Source organism: Crassostrea angulata, chromosome 8, assembly GCF_025612915.1.
Source record: "Crassostrea angulata isolate pt1a10 chromosome 8, ASM2561291v2, whole genome shotgun sequence".
Lineage (NCBI taxonomy): Eukaryota > Metazoa > Mollusca > Bivalvia > Ostreida > Ostreidae > Magallana > Magallana angulata.
The window spans coordinates 13,327,104-13,347,746 of NC_069118.1; the positions used below are offsets into that span (position 1 = coordinate 13,327,104).

Here is a 20,643-nt window from a genome sequence, read left to right on the forward strand (position 1 = left end):
TCTGACATAATTATTTTGAATTTTAAAAACTCGATGTTTTATTTGAGTATTTAAGAATAACACTTATTTTTTCACGTATGCAAATTAATAAAACATGCTTTGAACAGCAAGAGTAAACATTCGGAATTCGTATCTTCAGAAAGATCGATATTGCAAATTCAAATGCGTGTACATATGCATAAACACGAATAAGCATTATTATATACCGAAGGTCTTTCCATACTTTCCACAAAACAAAAGTAGGTTAATCAGGCACGAAACGTAAATATATGTCAGTCATACTTCGAATGTTAATAATTCTGTATAACTAGACTAATACCCTGAAAGATATTGTTATACACTTAAATATTGGATTGTTTATATCTAACCCGGAACAATTACAGAGACGTATAAATGTCTATAGGTGGGTTTTCCGAAGGGGAATTCCCTATTTCAATGGCCATGATGCGAATCTGAGGCAGGCCCAAGTATGTCTGAGGATATTGCGGTGCGGATTGTCTAAAAGGTATGGAAAGGAGTACTGTTTTAGGGGCTCAGTTTCAGTATGTAATCAAGCGGAACGGGGATGGGGTTTTATGGGAAAGAGCCCCCCCCCCCCCCCCCCCAGCCTAGAATGTTCTTACCGGTTGGTTTTCTCAAAAGTAACATGCATCTATTGGTCTTTTGGTGCGTGTGGTCACTCAGATTGTCCCAGATTTGTTTTGATTTGTAAACAACTGAGCAGCTGCTAGCTAAGGGGGCGTCACAATGCATTCACTGTCATGCGCGGATCTAAGGGGTGGGGACGGGGGTCTGGACCAGACCCCCTGAACAATTCAAAATCAGAATATCCTCAGACCCCTCCACCGCCTAAAAAAAAACTAATTATTTCTCGGAATCCCCTTGAAAATGTTCTGGATCCGCGCATTTATAAGTGCCTATTTTTCGCAAACGTTAACTGTATGATTTTCCAAATCTAAATTCTAACTTTATTTTTAACACATTTTCATTATTTGGAAATTTAAGGACATTTCTATCCGCGTGACTGTTACAATTATAAATGCAGTTATCTACATACATTTACTGTAAGTTGATACATGTATTTTGCAATGATGTCTGTTTAGGCGATATGTCCTCCGTCCCAGACAGAACTTACAGTTCCTGTCAGAATTATTCCTGGAGCACTACTGACATACTAGGGCGCGGGGCGACAGCTGTTGTATTCAAAGCCAGAAATAAGGTATTCTTACCGAGTTCTACTCCTATACATCTGTTTGCTCTCTCTCTCTCTCTCTCTCTCTCTCTCTCTCTCTCTCTCTCTCTCTCAAAATATGAGGCAAAACATCAAACGCTAAAGACCTAAAATTCTATAAGGATTAGCAACTTACGCAATGTCACATTATTATAAAAAAACAAGTTGCAGGTCTGTAGCTCCTGGTCAGAAAAAAATCGGATGGTCCATCCGAATTTTTTCCGACCGGGAGCTACAGACCAACAGCTACCCCCCCCCCCCCAAAAAAAAAAAAAAAAAAACTAACAGAATTTGACGGACTTTTCTCCTCCCAGGTTTTGTATTCTTCTCACTTGTATTTGTGTCCATGCAATATTACTTTCGATTTCTGCAGACATCGGGGGAGGTGTTTGCCGTGAAGGTGTTCCACGATCGTGTCTCCACCTACCATTCCTCAGTTCCCGAGCGTGAACTAGACCTCCTCCGAAGAATGAAGCACCGCAATGTCATCGGCATACTTGGGCGAGAAAAAGAGGTAAAAAGAAGCCATGCAAAGTTTGGACTTTGCAGTTTATTATTTTTTTTTTATCACAACGCTAAAAGCTGCATTTAAAGTGAAGATACAAAGTAGCAAAGTGCAATAGCCTATTTTTCGGTCATCTAAATTTAACCAGTCCTTGGCAATAAACAGAGCTATCGTCACATGATTACTTGGTAATTTGAGTATAAGTATATTTATTTACCTAAGATACCCTAGATAAAATAATTGTTTTGTAGACCTCTTCATATGGACCCGAAACTGAAAGTCTTACAATGAGGGCACTTAAACAAACACTTTATTACAGAAATTAGCATATTATACAGGCTGAACTCGAAATAGATGGTATATATATCAGCTTGTAATATTTCATAGTAATAAATAATTTATAAGGTCATTTGATACTTTTGTTTTTACCGGAAACAGCCAAAAATTTCAATTTTTAACATAAAAGAAATATAGAGTTGTGTTATAAAAAGACATTTATTTTCGATCCAAATCAGTTGAAAATTTGCCTAAATCTATTAGATGACATTATTATTATTTTTTTTTTGCAGTATATGGTTTATTGAATGGGGAAAGTTGAGGAATTGAGTCTTGTATTATAATTTTTTAAGTTTAAAGTATATATCAAATATCAAAACGTTGCAAAGGACGAATACATAGATTAAACATGTTATGTAGTACTTTATGTACTTTTTTATCTCGTATGTTTGCCTGTTGATTTGTGATTTCGATGTATAAATAAAAGTTTCGATAAAGGTTAAGTGGTTAGTGTTAGAAGAGGGAGTTTCTGGAAATCAAAAACGCAGAATTGACATTTCCAGTTAAATATTAGGTTAGTGATATTTGCCAGTCTCGTTCCTTGGAAAATTCCCAAATTGATTTCCCAAAAATCCTTCTGATCTGACTCGAGAAAAATGTCCAGGTGATTTTTTTTTACTAATCCGTAATCGCGGAATGTGAGCTTAAATGTCCAATTCTTCCTGGTGCTGTGATAAAATTTACTTCCGCATTCCCTCGCCGAGCCCTTAATTTAATTTCCATAATTAACAGCAAGTATTTTCATAAATTTCAATATGTTAACACATACTTCTTACTTGGTTGTTTTAGCTCTGGACACTAGATTAACGTTGAAATTAATTATGGTCAAAATATCTAAAGAATTTTCATATCGATTCAGTAAACCAAATAATTAGAAGAAACGGACCGTAAATATCTGTATAGCTGTCAGATTCAAAATTTTCAAATTTTCAAAGAACTAGCTTTCTGTCTTTAGTATTTGATTCAAAATGGGTGTGAAATGCATGATACATTACGGTGCCTTAATTTTAAAGGGACATGGTCACGATTTTGGTCAAATTCTATTTTTCTGTTTTTATTATTTGAAATGCTTTAGGATTGCATTTCTAATGATCAAATGAAATTTGGGTGCCAGTCGTTGAGTTTTAAGCAAGATACAGGGCTTTCAATTCTTCGTCATGTAAACAAGGCTCGTGCTCTGTTTTTGTTTACATAGGTTCAATATACCAGTAAAAATCTTTTTAAAGCTGGTTTGTCTATCTTATTATTCATTTTAAACATATTAACGAAGCAAATTCAATTCTTCAGATAGGTACCGGAAATGACGTCATCGTGATGGAATACTGTTCGGGTGGAAGTCTATACTCGATGTTGGACAAACCTAAGTATGCGTTCGGATTTCCAGAAGAAGAATTCCTTATCGTTCTACATGACATAAGTAATTATTAATCATAATAAAATGTAAATAATGTCGAAAGATATGACAACACAAATGAGAAAATCCGCACCTGTGTTCATAACTGTGGATAACCAATCAATAGGAATATTGCATGGTTTTGTCAGAAAAGAATGCTATCATGTCATTTAATTTAAACCACGTTTCATTCATTTTTAATCAGTAAACAAAATTTCACGAAACGTTTAGAGAAATTCAAAATAAAGTTTAAAGCTGAAATATTGATGTCTCTTCATGCACTTTTTCCTCTGTTTTGATGATCAGTTGATATTGTTATAGCTGATTAATTAATAATTGTTAATTGATAAGGTGACGGTGTAGCATACCTCCGAAAAAATCAAATTATACACAGAGACATAAAACCTGGGAATATCATGCGGAAAATAGACGAAAACGGAAGGTAGGTCTTTCATAGAATTAGTTCATTGATCATGCATGCTCTGAATTTCGTGGAATTATAAAAACGCGGCAAAAATTTATTTTTATGAATAGTAATACATTCATTAAGTGCCCTTAGTTGTTCAGTAGTTTTTCCCAGAATTTGTTGTTAACCTTAATACACTGTGCGTCTTATACTTAGAATAATGAGATGTTTCAGAGAACTACTCGTATCTATGTACATATTTTTGTACAAATGTAACATTCTTGAAATGTATATAAATAGATACATACTGATGTAATATGATATATATAGATCTTGATATTTTTTAAGACGTTGATATCTTTTAAGACGTAGATATCTTTTATGCTATTGGATCAAAAAATGAAATAAGGACGTTCTTGAGACCTTTCAAAAATGACATAGTTTTGGTTTCGTTTTCGAAATTTAAATGAGCTGTCAAGATATAGGTTAGTCTCTGTAATGTCCTACAAAAGAAACAAGGTCATGCTTTATTTGGACTTTATTGACAGAAATCGATATTGCGGCATCTACTTTTTTTTTATTTCGGGCAACACAAAAAAGCGTTTTATAATTTTGTATAGATCTAGCTACATGGAGTTCTAAATGGCTTTATTCAAGCTGCAAGTCAGTAGCTTTCGGTCTGGAAAAAATTCGGAGCTACAGACCTGCAGCTAGGCTTTTTATCTTTGCTATTAGTTACACTTTGTTCAAATTCGAGCTATATTCGAGCTATATTTTTGCATTGTTGAGTTCTGTACTTTACTTTGGTATTGACGGAGCTTCTGGTAATATACCGTTTAGAACAGAACAAATCTTGTCGAAACAGTTTTGTTTCTATATTTGAGATATCTGGGTATCTCGCAATTCTAACAATAAATGTTAACGACACCCCCCCCCCCTTCCCCGGTTTTATGGCAACAAAGAGTGCACCGAAATACTGCGGAGAAAAGTACAAATACAGTTTTAAAATTTAAAAAAAAAATCCCTTAAATCTAAATCAAATAAATAAATACTTTTTAAATTTATTTTATTCCTCCAAAACTATCGCGTGTTCTAAAGTTTCTTCTCTGTTTAAAGTGATATTTTAAATTTTTGTTGCATGTTTAATTAAACCTCTTGAGAAAATGTTTATTCAAAATTCCTCTTTTTCTCGCCTTACTTGTAGGTCAGTATACATGCTGACTGATTTCGGGGCCGCTAGAGCTCTCGAAGAGGAAGAAACGTTTACGTCCATCTATGGAACTGAGGAATATTTGGTAATAATAGACCTTTAGTAGTTCTTTTATTTCCGGACAGCGAAATAATTTTTACGTTAACTTTTTCTTTTTTGTTCTCTTAAAGATTTAATTAGATTTATTGAACGTTTTTCATTTTTGAAATTGAATATAAAAATTAAACATTGAAATAATCATTTTTCTCATCAGGACCCTAACATGTATGAGCGAGCTGTGTTACGTAGAACAACGGGAAATGTGTACGACGCGGACGTTGATTTGTGGAGTTTAGGTACTACATTTTAAAAATTCAAATTCTTAGTGCATGGTCGATCAAATGTTCCCAGTACACACTTACTGTATTTGTACTTTATATTCGTTAATGCACTTTAATGCTCGTTCCTTTCTCCATTACAGTAGTTAAATGGCATGCAGTACACATGCATGTCCATACATTATACATACAGTTCGTCTAATATTTGAAACCGTCACAGGTGAAACATGTGACGGTTTCAAATTTTACTTGTTACTACCTCTGTCAAATTGTTGTTTTTTGAAGTCCAAGCAAGACTACTGTGCATTGCATTGGGCGACATAGTCCAGGCTTTTATTATGTAACATATGTACTTAACGCTGATGTAGGTCTCCAGGCAGAACTTGTTCGATCGTTTTATGTGTTGTAAAATTTTATGCCATCAAAAAAGCATGCGAACTTGTGGGAATAAAATTACTTCAAATGTCAAATTCTATCTAACGTGAGTTCCTACCGTTGGAAATTGCACACATATATGCCACCTTTGTGTATGAATTAGCAGAGGAGGTACGAAATGGGTGTGTGTAGATAGACAGAAAAGAAATATCCAGTGACATGCTCATTAGAAGTAAGAGAATAGATCTTTAACAAAATATTTGTTTCATCTCTGCTGTACAGGTGTCACCATATACCACGTGGCAACAGGTTCTCTCCCCTTTCAGCCCTACGGAGGAAGAAGCAATGCAACTACTATGTAAGAATATAATCGAATACGCTGTATTCCCACAAAACTGTGTCCGACACCAAACATAAATAATTTGTAAGAGGTCATCAGATGGATAATGCACTGATGCTAAAATAACATATTATATACCAGTATATTGTAATGTTACTCTTATAGAAAACAAATCCAAAAATTATAAGACTTTGATAATTTTTTTAAAATGTAAATATAGGCACTACATCACAAGTGAGAAAAAGTCTGGAGTGATATCCGGAAAACAGCGATCGGAGGGCGGAGATATAGAATGGAGCACTGAACTTCCAAGGACGTGCTCTCTATCAGCGTACGTATGGCCCATACCTGTTTAAAAGGTATCAATATAATTTTATGAATTACACTCCTATAAAACTGTTCTTTGGGCATTGCCTTTCAGTTCTTGCCTGTAACGTACGGGAAATCCCACTTATTTGGACAATATCTTTTACATACATGTATATATCAAAAGGTAACACCTTCACACGTTTAACTTAGCAGTACAGACTTTGTGCACCACAACAATTTGGGCAATACCTCTCAAACGTAAAAACTACCGAACAATATAAAACGAGGCAAACTAAAACATTTCATGTAACACTTATTATATTCTTAATCACGTTTAAGTGCAAGAGTTTGGACTCTTGTGAATTGTAGTTTGAATTCGACAGGTGTGCGGGACATTTTCAAAACACTGAATGAGAAATTGGGAGAGTAATATAAAACCCGCTTCAATATTTTCACTTTCAAGCTTGATACAATTTTATTATCAACGGCTTGGTATTACAATTCATCTGCAGGGATCACTTCACCGACTTTTTTAAAAATATATTAATATCATCAACTATACTTATGCAAACAAACACAGCGAGTTTTTTTTTTTTTTAGAAAATTGATCTTTTTTATAATATCCCACAGGTCTCTAAAATCCTTTGTAACCCCAATGATAGCAGGCCTGTTGGAAAGTAACCAGAAAATGAGATGGACGTTCGATAAATTCTTTAATAGTACCAATGATATAATGAATAAAATCACCGTAAAGGTCTTTGATTGCTCAACTGGAATCAATAATAAACTCTACATCGATAAAACGGACCGGTACGTATGTCATGATGCAATTCATTTATTTTGAAGAAAAAAGAGATGACTGTAAATTCTGAAATTGTCTTAGTATTTGCTATTATGATAGCAATTTTAAGAAACTTCAAACTTATGTAAAATAGATTCAGTTTGAATGAAATGCCTTTTAATGTAAAACGGTGCAGATCCATCTTAATGCTGGTGTGGTTTTTTTCTTCAGATACGCCCAATTTCAAGAGGCTGTTGCAAAGACTACAGAGATAGCAGCTGGAGAACAGTTAATTTTATTCCATAATAGAGAACTTAGTGAAATTATTGAAGGGACTATACAAATGCAAAACTGGCCCAAAAACTTAATAAGAGGTCAAGTGTATCTGTATCAACGAGAGAAACTCGACCAACAAAGACTTGTGTTACCGGAAATACGTAAGACACGTGACACATACGTAATCATGACATCACTGTTGTGTTTTCGATTGGATTATTTACTTACAAAATTACTGTCGTGTTCGATGCATACAATTTTATCAAATATGGATCTGATTGATTGCGTACAAAATGCTTTGTTTTCAATTAAGCGTTGAATGTGTTGTTTTAAGTAAAATGTTTTTTATCTTTAAAGCACCTCTACCACAATTTCCTTCCAAAGTTACGCTCGATCGAGATTGTTATGTAGCTCATAAAATGGCAGCGATATCTTGTTTAATGGAACGCTATATTGCCATGTGTATAATACAACAAGAAATCATGTTGCAATCTGAAAATTACCTACGGTAAGTCTTGTGCAATAGATATCCTGGAATTCCGACATATAAATGCAAGTTTTTTGGTCCTTTTTATTTGAACAAAAACATGTCAAAATGGTTGGGAGGATAGGAGGAAATTCCCTATTTGGTTTCTTTAAAGGACACGACCCGGGAAGTTTAATCATTTATCGAATAAAAGACAATATTCTTCTTCCTAGTAGCAAGACATTGGACGGGAATGGCTTATTTCAAAATTTCTTTATCCTTTTTTTTTTTTTTTTTTTTTTTTTTTTTCATTACAAATGAGACGTTACAAGGGATTTTAAAAAATAACCACTTGAAGTCTATTGAAAAGAAGGAAGTGGTTTTCTTGAGAAATTCAATCATGCGTTAGTACTCGTACATGTACATCATTACATTTGTATATCTCGGATCATGCCTTGAGTGAAGTTTTGAAATCATATTAATTAAAATTAAACGTTTCATTCTTGGTTCGTGTCGCATGACATTATTTTCATGACATATCTTTCATAATTGTGAACCATTAAAGTAAAGCTATTACAAATGGTGAAACAAATGCAACATTATATATATATATATATATATATATATATATATATATATATAAAAGCACTAAAAATAACCAACGACACGAGCAATAAAGTAAAATATTGTCAAATTTTCGGGACAACCCGTCCCTTCTTCAGGACAACAAAATAAAAACTACATAAGAAAGAAGAAAAACATCTACAAAACTACAAACTAAATAATATATAAAAACTAGATAATGTATAAACACCGGATCAAAACGTGGCAGCTACATCTTTATATTTAAAAATTCGAGCCCGAGAAAGAAAAATCCCGTCCGACGCTAGTTTTGTAGATGTTTTTCTTCTTTGTTATGTAGTTTTTATTTTGTTGTCCTGAAGAAGGGACGGGTTGTCCCGAAAATTTGACAATATTTTACTTTATTGTACGTGTCGTTGGTTATTTTTAGTGCTTTTTTATATCTCATCTTATAACCGTGTATCTTTTGATCCGACACTTTAGATAACGAGTGTTGTTGGTTTGCTAGTGCTTCTTATATATATTGAATATTAATGATATACCGTGAGTATTTACCAAATATGTACATTTTTTTCTTATGTCCATATAAGCATATACGTTTTAAACATTTGTCTTTATTTCATAAATGTTTAAAACTTCTATGCTTATATGGACATAAGAAAAAAATGTACATATTTGGTAAATACCCACGGTATATCATTAATATTCAAAAATGTAAAAATTTTGCATTTGTTTCACCATTTGTAATAGTTATAATTTAATGGTTCACAATTCTGAAAGATATGTCATGAAAATAAAGACAATTTTACTTCTTCCTAGATGCAAGACATTGGATAAGCTCTACCTTTCGTACTTGACAAATGAGATATTTACTAGTGCTTAATAAATACCACTTGAGTCTATTTATCACGAACCAGGAAGTGTTTCGTTTAACTAAAATCTTGCATTTATATATAATTATGTTTCGGGTCACGCTTTGCGTGAGGTTTCAAATTCATAATTGGTTCGGGTATCATGAATACCATTAATTTCACGACATTTTTTTTTTCATAATTGTGCACGATTAAAGTATATCTATAACAATTACAAATGGAAAACAAATAATATTATAGCATTAATAAACATCGATTATATGTTTCCCAAATTTGTACATGTTCCTCGTGTTCAAATTTGAAAATTCAGAAATAATCATAATTGTAGTTCTAAACCGTCCACGTACCTTCTATTTTTTAATTTGAATTTTATAAATGTATTTTCTAGGGACTATATTCTAAGGATAACACGAAAAATAAATAATTGTATACCTGACATGTGTAAGATGCTGCAGGAACACAAATCCCGCCAGAATGTGTTCTACAACTGTTATGATTCCCAGCTTAGGATGTGTGTAATATTGAGGAAGCCGAACCCGACCTCCACCACAGATGCCGAATTCTTGCGATTGTTTGATCGTCTCCATGAAGTAGTCGAGGACAAAAATCCCTGGACAGTACTGAATAAGGTAAAAAATAGATATGATTTATGTATGATTTTTTTTAAAGGATATACAGTATCTGAGTTATATCTGTAAATGTGTATTCTACAGTAAAATTATTTCTTGCTAATTTTCGTTTAGGGTAGGTTTTTGTATAAGACATAAGGCACGTAAAAAGCGTCATTTGTAAAACTATGTCAAACTTTTCTATGAAGTATTTCTCTTAAACAGACCATAGAGACAATTTTCTTTCTAATTCTATACTAAAATATGTGACTCCTTTATCCTACATTTATTTTGAAAGGATATAGTAACTCCAAAAATCATCAGAAACATGAAATACTTTATTTTCATATACATTGATTTAAAATGTCAAATAATATAAGTATTTATTTACATAACCGATAATTTACCATTTATAGTTCATCATTACTTTACATATAATCCCTTTAATAGGCCGAGTCCAGGTCACATGAGTGCAAAGTTTACATGGAGGTTCTAATGCAGAAAATAAAAGAACAAGAGGACGAGGCTATTGCGGTGTGTGTCGGATGCTTGGAAGAGGATCATTGGTATAGTGTTTGATATTCAATAGTTAAATATGAAAATATAAAACAGTTATAAATACTTTTGAAAGTAGCTAACAAAATTTAATGTGTATTGTGTATTGTGTAAAAAAAGTTTACGAAGTGAGCGTTAAATATGGTTGGAAAAACTTTCATTGCTATTTTTTTAGCATGCAGAAAGCTGAGTATATAAATTCTAAGGTCTGTGATATCCATTTGGTGTTTCTCCGTCACAAGAAGCAAAGGATACTCCCGGAGGAAGAAAGCTTTGGTCACGAGGCCGATAGGTTTGTCCCAGAATGCAATTTACCATCTCACGTATTCGTTTTTTTAAACTAACAAATTATAGTTATGTTGAATATTCATATTTTACATCAATTTTCTTTAAATCTATTAATGGAGGCAATGAGCTATATTCTTTTTAATTGTAGAGCAAAGCTAATGGATCTATGTGTTCAGATTGTCTCCCTTTTACAAAGCCATTGTTTGTTGAATCTTACCAGAGTTTATAATGTAGTTGGGAAACAGTTATCGTAAGTTTATCAATCTCACGTCTAACTGCATCGGATACATACATACATACATTTAATCGGAACAAATTAACAAAGATTAAATGGATTTTATTTAATTCTATTCTTTTTAGATTATTGTTAAAAAACTTACAAAGAACTAAGAAAGTGGAACAAAATATCACTTCCGTCACCGAATGTTGTGAAAAACTGAGCAAACGGATGGAAAGGGTACGAAATTATTAACTCTCGATATTATCGGCTTTTAAAAGTTTGGGCGTATATAGGAATCACCCTGTCCATATGTCTGTCCGTCCATTCGTCTGTCTTTCTGCCTGTCTGTCCCTCTGTCTGTGCAATCGTGTCCGGTTCATATCTCTCTTACGGAGAAACACTGAAATTTCTTCCTTCACACAAAGGTTGCTTTTGACCTAAGGGTGTGTCATGATTTTGACTGAAGGGTTTTTGGGCAAGTTCAAGGTCACTGGAAGGAAAAGTTAAAAATTCGTGTCCGATCTATATCTTAGCGGGGATAACATTTCTGAGCTTGCTCACAGTACCTCTAGTTATAGTTGTTAATTGTAACGCCGTGATATTCGTATTTTCAAAGGGATCTCAGGTTATACTTTCAATAACGTTTGTGTATTTCAGATGGAAACGGAATGTAAAGACCTTTCCTCTAAGTTAATCCCTGCAGTGCATTCATTGATGATAAATAACAAGTCCATTGGTCAAGGAATACCAGAGACGACCGGACAGAAACCTGGCAATTCCGGAACTGATTCGGGGTATGGTACAAAGGAAGTATCCTCCACATCTGGAATCGTTTCCAAACAAGCTAGCCAGATGTCCAGTGATCCTGGTTATTATTCTCCTCAACAATCCTCTATAGGACAATCTGCTCTTTCAAAATTCAAGGAAATGACGACATCGACATCGCGATTCCCATCCTCGGGCTTTATTAGTATTGCTCATAAACTAGAGTCGGGGTAAGTTTACCTAATGCATGGGTTGTTAAATGTAAATACATGTACGTGTTTCACTTTCCTGTGTCAAACTGAATGGAAATACTAATAATATTGTTAAAGCATTTTCAGACTCGAGTTTTAGATATATGCAAGTTTCTTTTTATACTATTACAGATTTCAGTCTCTAAACAAAGACAGCATAACTGTAAGTCAGAATTTAGAAGAAAATACCAAGATTTTGGAGGAACAAAATAAAATGGTTGCACAACTGAGCCAATTAGGACTAGCTGGGTAATAACACATATCTTTTCAAAGCGATTAAATTTTTTAAAAAATCAACAGATTAAAATGATTCTCATACGAAAACGAAAAAAAAACCCAACAACAGAGAATCATTCCTTAAAATTGTTTGTTGAAGATTTGTGAAAATACAGAACAACTTTTTACATGTTATAAAACCCTTACCCTTTTCTCTCATTGTCTGTTTCATTACAGTTCGGAAGACACATAGGCCTTAAAATATCTAGCAAACTAGACAGGAAACGCTCATATTTCCTTTTGCGTAGATGGTCAAAAGATTGCATCGGAAAATCCCAAACAGACCTGTTTTAAGCCAGTAAACTGAAAATAAAATTAAAATCTTAAACAATATTAATATTAACTTGTAGTTTCTTTTAAATTATGTTTGATTAATACTTCGATGAAAATTTGGCTGCAGGTTTATTTATAAAAATATAACAGGTGAAAGAAATAACTTTTTCTAATTTCGGAATAAATGATAATCTCTGAGCAGATACAAAAGGTAACACTTCTCTTTTAGTGAAGTATATTCTCAGTTTACTGTTTTGAAGCCTGATCTTGAATCGAAAGTCACAACGGATAGAAGAAGGAAAAATACAATGAAAATGGAATAAAATCAGATGCGACGTATGGCATATAAACATGGGAAGAAACCCCAGAAGACATTTAAGTCATCTAAATGTCGCTTTCTTCCAATTTTTCAACAGTCTAGTCTAATAAGCTGAAAAAATTAATTGATTATTAGAAGATTGAATACTGATTCAATTGCTGGTGGGACTTTAATCCTTTTATTTGTATAAACATACTAGCTTTCAAAATACTGAAAAAAAGAAGCTAATGAATGCACCAGTTTGTGTTTGAATACACCAACAAACAAAACGTTTAAATTCAAAAAGGATTGACACCATCAAGCAATAGGTTTTCTAAAATGAAAACGGAACCAAGCAGTATAGAAACATTCAAAGCTTATTAAACATTACGGAATACTTGGGACATTAAAATATGCGGTATCCATTGATTCCATTACACCGATACATCTTCAATATAAGGATATTACACTGTGTAATAATATACTTGGAGTTATGTTGAAACAACAACGATATGGAAGGAAAGAAACCATGATGCATACAGAGCAACAGTTCAACACCAACTGGTTTGAAATATGTTGATATGTCTCATTCCAACAGCAATAGATTACAAAGTAATCAAGTAAACCAGATACAATATTCGATACAAATTAAAACTTACCATTGACCAACTTATTAATCTAGTGACCGCCTATTCACTTGATCATTTTGCGGTATCTAATCGAGTCTTGGAAACTAGAAAACAGACAAAGGAACAAGACAGAATATGATATATATGTATTTGTATATAGCGATTTATCTATCAATTATTTATGCATTAAGATATTGTTGATGAAAAATTCAGGTTATACATTTGAGTAAAACACAACATTTACATGTATATACGAGGGTCAATCAAAAAATACGAAGACTTTTGTCATAGCTATGTTATTTAACGTCATATCATTACTAAATTTGGTAGACATAATTTAACAATAGTTTCAAAGAATTTGCAAGAAAAAAAGTTAATAAATTCCTTTATTTCTTAGAATTATTTAGAATCTAATCCTGCAAAAACGAGGTCACGGCGCACGGTCAAAATTTGTGTTATGTCAACAATAAACCATATAATGTTGAAAGTAATATCTCTATAAAATGGGCTTAAAACCAAATAATATTGAAACCTCAAATTAAGTTTTGTCTTGGTATTCTATGTTCCAAATAATGACGGGATATATTGTTTTGTCGAACAGATATTAGTAACTAAAGACAGATAGTCCTCTTTAGCATTGACTAAAAACATCGACGTCGCCGGACGTCACGGCGCAACGAGAGGTACAAACAAAATGGATTTAACCCAGGAAAAAGCCGACACAAGCTGTAAAAATGCTCAATGGTGTAAAAAATAACACAACAATTATTTGCAAGTTTGTATTTAACTGTAATAAATTTTGTGGGGGTGGTGGTAATTGTATTTTGAATATAAAACAGTCCGAAAGAGAGTAGATTATCTGTAAATATTTGGTCAAAAAATAAGTAACGTCAACCGACATTCAGGGTTATCGTTACTGTAAACCAAGAGATAGAAGGTTAGAAAATGAAAACTTTGAAGAACTAACTTATGATTCTCGAACAAATGTGTGCAAATAAGATGTTAAGTGGTTCAGAGCAATTTTAAATTGTAAGGAGAAAGGCACAAGAGACTAAGCGTGATATAAAGATGGGGTTTATCTATAAACTGTGTGTGTTTAATATTGACGTCATGTTTTGAACGTTAATACCGTGCGCCGTGGTGACAAAACATGTTGTTTTTAAAAAGGGGTAACAAAAATACCGTTTCATCAAATGGACTAAAACTTCGCATATCAATAACATAAGTGTTGGTGCACAGATTAATCTGTTGAATATGACTTTCATGAAAGATATATGATATACAGCCACATTGTCTTCGTATTTTTTGATTGACCCTCGTAGTTTCTAAATGAAAAAAAAATCATTTTGAAACTATAAAATGTTGTATTTAACTACCGTTTTAATGACAATTGTAACTCTAGTTATGAAGAAACCCCCAGTTTTGTATATGTATATGTGCTTGAAAATTAAAACAACTGTGCAATTTTATTGAATTAAACGCTGGCTGTGATATAAAATTAGTTTGGCAGCAATACTTAGCAGAAATATTCTAAGTATGATTTTTACACGGGTACAAACTCCTTGAGAAGACTTTAGTGTGCAGACTTGTTATATAGTCTATAATTAACGTACTAATCAGATTTGACCATTTCATGTAAAGAGATCAGAGGCGTACCGGCATGTTTTTTATATTGTTCAATTTTTTTTTTATTTTCAAATTTATATTTGTTTGTGTGTGTGTGTTTGGGGGGGGGGGGGGGGGGGGGTTACGTGTGTGTATGTTGTGATTGTGATTATTTTGATGCTTTGAACACCATGAAAGCATATTACGCTAGCATATAAGTTTGTGAAAATTATGTCATTGTATAAATTTGTTATCATTGTGCTCAATGTTTGTATTATATTAATTGGGAGAACATACTAAATGTCACTTATTTTATGCATGTATCTTCTACTTTAAAAAAATATATTGTTGCCAAAAAAAAAAAAGAAAAATACAAAAAAAAAAGAATGAAAAAGAAAAGAGAAACAGACCCCTCCCCCCCAAATTAACAGCTGGTTATTTCCTTAGTTGTCGAAATGTTTATATGACTGTTGTCATAATTAAAAAAATTATTTTTTCATATTAAAGGTTCTGGTTTTTTTTTTAAAGTTTGGTTTAGTGGAGCAATGTAAATATTATGCTGACGAGAAAATTATCAATAAATCGGGAGTTTACCTTTTAGGTTCATAAAATACGAAAAAAATTAAAGTCATCTAATGTACATTTTCATTAAGCATTATAACTAGTGATATAAAACAATTCATTGAATGCTTTGTGCGGTTCATATATTCTCTAAAATTGATAATTATGAAGAAGAAACCCCGTACTGTGCAGAAAATGTAATTTTAAGTAACTGTCGATTTTTTATGAAATCAAATAAAACCCATTAATTAAGAACTGTTAGAAATTTTAACTGTAAAATTGTAATTTATGTATCAATCTATTTTTAGATAATTTAAAAAAAGAAAAACAAAAAAAAAAAAAAACAAAAAACGTCCTTCTGTACAATAGTTAGTTGGGTTTTTTTTGGTTTTGTACGTCTTTCTTAAGATTATCAAGATTGAACAATTTGTTTTAATCATAGATGTTGAAGTTTCAGATAAATTTAGCAGCTGAATTAGAAAAAAAGTCAAACTATATAACTCACATTGCTTTAATTAAGAAACTTAATAAATTATGAATCTTTGGTTACGGTTGGGTAACTCATCGTACGTCGTGGGGTTCAGTCAATTTAATAAACTTATTGTAAATTAAGCATGCATATGTATATCGATAAAATCTAGCTTGTAATGACACTAGCAACTTAAGTGTCAGTCATATTATCGCATCATAATGCATTTACCTGAGTAGAAAATTCATCAAGTTAAATAACTGTAAATTAATTAAATACGTTATATGAACATACCACCAATAATTGTTAATACGTGTATATTGCATTCAAATGACAGCATGTAGTCTTTGACGTTGTTTCATATTTACGGGCTCTTGGTGATAAACGAAGATCAACAACGCTAATCCATTTAAAGTATCCTCCGTCAAATTCGGTTACTCTCAATTTTGGTTTCGAAACAGTATAGTCTCCTTCTGAACTAAATTAAAAATAAATAAAATAAATAATAATGGTACTGGATATATTATGAAATTCGTAAAGTAAAAAATCAGATTCTTGTTTTTTGAAGACCTTTACTTTGCACATAAATTAATTTATATCTGATGATTGCTGTTCCAGTCCTAAAGAAATTCAGTCTTGTGTTTGAACTTCAATGGTTCTCTTCGAGTTAGTCAGATCACAAGGCTGTTACCAGATACATCCATGCTTGTCTATCTCTAGACCTGTCCCCATGCCCAGTTCATTTCTTTCTCAAATGATCCTCTCTAGGTCTCTTTTGGTCTTCCCTTCTATCTCTTATCGGTTGGCGTTCACCTCAAATTATTACTGACCACGTATTACCTAGGACATATGAATGTTGTAACTTCTTGTACAACTCTTCATTTGAGATGTTCGGCCAAAACGATTCAGCACCGGACAATACTGGGGCCCCAAGAGTGGTTCAAAGTTTGACATAAAAATATATAGGGTAACTGTTTAAAAAGTAAATGTTTCTCAAGAACTACAGTGCTACAATTTGTGAGATTACTTTGCATACATCCTCCTATGGTGTAGATTCTAAATTGTTTAAAACGGTACCCCCGGACCAATACTTTGGTCCCAAGAGGGGTTCAAAGTTTAACATAGAAATATATTGGGAACATGTTTAAAAATCGTCTTTTAAAAACAACAATGTAAAATTTGTGAGACTATTTGTAAGCATCCGCAAATAGTGTAGATTTTAAATTGTTAAAAAACGTGACCCCCGGACCAAATCTGGAGACCAAAGAGGGATTCAAAGTTTAACGTAGAAATATATTGGAAATGTTTAAAATCGTTTTTTAAAGAATACAATGCTACAACTTATGAGATTACTATGCAAGCATCCTCAAATAATGTAGATTTTAAATTGTTAAAGTCTTGACCGCCGGACTAATACTGGGACCTCAAGGGGGTTCAAGGTTGAACATAGGAAAATGTAAAAAGAAAAAAAAAACCCTGATGGAGCTTATAGCTATTGTTCAGGTGAGTCACTGATGGCCCATGATCCTCTTGTTTTTTTTAAATAATGGATAAATGTTTGATGTATTAATGCATGAAATTCAATTTGTTTGTAACAGGAAATGGAATTTTATGTCATAGAGACTTTTGGAAGTACAGGAAAAGGAGTTGTCCATGACGATATGGAAACATCACATTACTAATGAATACAATATGAAGAACTTCGAAGCTGGATACGTCCCTCTGAGGTTAGAACTTATTAAACCCCCTTTAAAGAAGAGAGAGCATATTGCTTTATTGCTTTCTGTTGGTCAGTCGTCCACTATCAGTTTCCGTTCATTTTCTTCGTTACACATACTGAAATGAACTTTTGTATACAGAATTTCTTAGTAGGTCAAGTTCTGTTTTGGGTACTATCAAGCAATTTTTGACATAGTTATACGCCTTGGACTTCGAAAACATTCCAATTATTTGCAGTTTCCGTTCATTTTCTTTGCAATGGTTGCACATACTGGTATGCTATTTGGATTTATTATAAGCGTATCTTGTTCAAGTTTGGATTTCGGTACGATCGAGAAATTTTTGATAGAGTTATGCTTCTTGGACTTAGAAAAATTCTTATTATTTGCTTTCTATTCATTATATCTACAAAGGTTCAACAAATTAAGTTACTGATATATCATGAAAAACATGTTTTTTTTGTCGAAAATGTGATGTAGAAGACTGTTTCTTATATGGTCTTAAATTGAGGTACCTGAGTTACATGTCCACAATCACAATATGTTGACTAAGACATGCTAGACACGTCATTCTTGATAGGTTGATGCATATCAAATAGTACCGGTGAATGACCTCTATTGACTTTAAATTCAAAAGGTTCATTTTATTCCACGCATACTGCCCGTAATATATACTGCACATAATAAAGGTTTGTGACCCAATGTGTTTAATTTTTGTGATACAAAGTAAAATTAAGATGATAAAATGCCAGTTGATCAAAGCTAGCGCTGTTTTGAAAGTTGGTCCTTTATTGCAACAGAATCTAGTACTGCATATATACAGGAAAATATTCACCCACTTTATTTTTGCACTTTTGCCCTCGTTGTCAGCGTGCGAATTTAAGACCGGGCGAATTTCAATGTCTCAAATTACCTCTCATTAATCACAACTTTTGTGACTAATGCAAGATGGGGAGAAACCGTTTGCAAGAGTAGAAAGGCGGAATGACACAGGATGAAATTAACCCTCACGTGTGTACAGTATATCAGTAATTTTATAAATTGATGAAAAGAGTACGTTTTAATATTAGGCAAAATATATTCTATTTTGCCAGTCGTATTTAAGTTTTTATTACTTTCCATCAACAGGGTACAAAAGTCTAAACAGCTGCTGAGCGTGATAAACCAGAACTTTGGGACATTAGCCTTCTGTTGGCGCTGGCTAGACCGACTGGGACAGACTAAATACCTCATAGCACTCAAAAACCTGTGTGATGTGGGTATCCTGGACCCCTACCCCCCTTTATGTGACACCAAGGGGTGCTACACGGCCCAGTTTGAACACACCATCCTCCTCAGACCCACATGTAAAGAGGTCATCAGCCGTGGTGACGATTACTAGAAACAAGGAGGAAGCAACCCTGCTTTATCTGTTCCCTGATTAGTATTTTATTCCTTTAAAGATCTTTAGTTGTTTCATTTATTGTTTTCTTCAAGACTGGCAGTTAATGATATTAATGAAAAGAACTCTTCAGATAAACGGTTAACTTTGATGCATGTTGAAAATTGATAAAACAGGAAATTTTTCAAAAACGTAAACATTTTTTTTTAAATAATGTCAGGAAATCATAATGGAGGAAAGTGATATAATAGGTGATTGAAACATAATTATGCAATGCAGAATAAAGAGTTATCAGAATTGTGTCTAATGTTTTCTATTTATTTTTGGTTAACTGTGTATCATTAAGTACAAGGCATCTATAACACACTGACGTGACTAGACCCATCACGCATAACACACCGACGTGATTCGACCCATCACGTAATGATTCCCCAGAGACTGAATAAAAATGGATACAGATTGTTTTCAAATTGAAAATCTCTTATCAAGAAGGTCAAAACTAGACGTTTCACTTGATACCTCAAATGATGATGAAAGTATTTTTGTATGAATTTGCAAACTACTGCACATTGATTAAATAACTTTGCAGCATTGTGATTTCAATACTTGAAAAGCAACTATCATGTCTATCAAAGCTGTTTTTAGAACAACACGAAATTGAATAAGTGTATGCAATATATTAGTGGTCACAAAATACACACTGAGTTTGAATATTGCTACAAAATATTTATTTTTAGAATGAGCTTAAATTTAATTGTCTGCCTTGTTCGTGCTGAATTTCTCTGGTGACACTAAGAATAACTAGTCTGGTAACAAGATTAACTTCAAAATACACGACTTGTATCAAAATACTACATGTATACAGAGGAATAGTTCCGAAAATTATATGATTTACGTCACTCCCTAAATTCTTATACCTCCACGTCAAGGAAGCTACTTCTCCATCTTTTGTTACCGATGACATGGTCAATCGGGCTTTTTGGTATGGTCATTATGATGCCTTGATGTCCTGTGAATATCTTTATGCCTAAATATTGTACCGTCGATTATGAAGTCCATTTTTTTTTTACCAAAATTTCACAACATTGATCTTTCCATATTTTATCAAATTCCAATTGATTACTTCGAGCTAGGTGTATCTCATATCTGAAAGCTTGGTAACATTGGTGAAAGCGAAACGTAAGAACGTATCAATTTGTTTTTACGTTTTCTGTAATATATATGTAGTTATTTTGACACAAACAATTGAAGTGATAAATTTTTACATACTTGATGAGTGTGTGTGTGTGTGTGTGTATATATATATATATATATATATATATATATATATATATATATATATATATA

At 32.9% G+C, this 20,643-nt stretch overlaps 1 protein-coding gene across 3 annotated transcripts; it reads left to right on the plus strand.

The window, feature by feature from the left end:
* Positions 1 to 348: 348 nt before the first annotated feature.
* LOC128159186 (serine/threonine-protein kinase TBK1-like) lies at positions 349 to 13,809 on the plus strand. 3 transcript variants are annotated; one of them, XR_008240128.1, is made up of 21 exons: positions 349 to 505; positions 1,104 to 1,219; positions 1,605 to 1,745; positions 3,360 to 3,489; positions 3,817 to 3,907; positions 5,076 to 5,166; positions 5,335 to 5,416; positions 6,056 to 6,131; positions 6,334 to 6,444; positions 7,053 to 7,232; positions 7,435 to 7,640; positions 7,837 to 7,987; positions 9,788 to 10,028; positions 10,458 to 10,573; positions 10,738 to 10,854; positions 10,999 to 11,100; positions 11,211 to 11,307; positions 11,728 to 12,065; positions 12,219 to 12,335; positions 12,540 to 12,660; positions 12,896 to 13,809. XR_008240128.1 is itself a non-coding variant. In XM_052822251.1 (20 exons), the coding sequence occupies exons 2-20, from the start codon at positions 1,109 to 1,111 to the stop codon at positions 12,553 to 12,555; spliced, it is 2,514 nt and encodes an 837-aa protein (XP_052678211.1). In that variant the 5' UTR covers positions 349 to 505; positions 1,104 to 1,108; the 3' UTR covers positions 12,556 to 12,769. The 3 variants fall into 3 exon arrangements, 2 of the variants coding, with proteins under 2 accessions (XP_052678211.1, XP_052678212.1); XM_052822251.1 differs by lacking the exon at positions 12,896 to 13,809 and having other exon boundaries at positions 12,540 to 12,769; XM_052822252.1 differs by lacking the exons at positions 349 to 505; positions 1,104 to 1,219; positions 1,605 to 1,745; positions 12,896 to 13,809 and having other exon boundaries at positions 3,388 to 3,436; positions 12,540 to 12,769.
* The last annotated feature ends 6,834 nt before the right edge of the window (positions 13,810 to 20,643 follow it).

What these genes read in the sequence shown, in the direction of transcription:
- LOC128159186 (XM_052822251.1), top strand. Translation starts at nt 1,109, where the DNA reads ATGTCCTCCGTCCCAGACAGAACTTACAGTTCCTGTCAGAATTATTCC. An exon ending in AAAATAGACGAAAACGGAAG is followed by an intron (nt 3,908 to 5,075) that starts GTAGGTCTTTCA and finishes CCTTACTTGTAG; the next exon opens with GTCAGTATACATGCTGACTG. An exon ending in ATGGAACTGAGGAATATTTG is followed by an intron (nt 5,167 to 5,334) that starts GTAATAATAGAC and finishes TTTTCTCATCAG; the next exon opens with GACCCTAACATGTATGAGCG.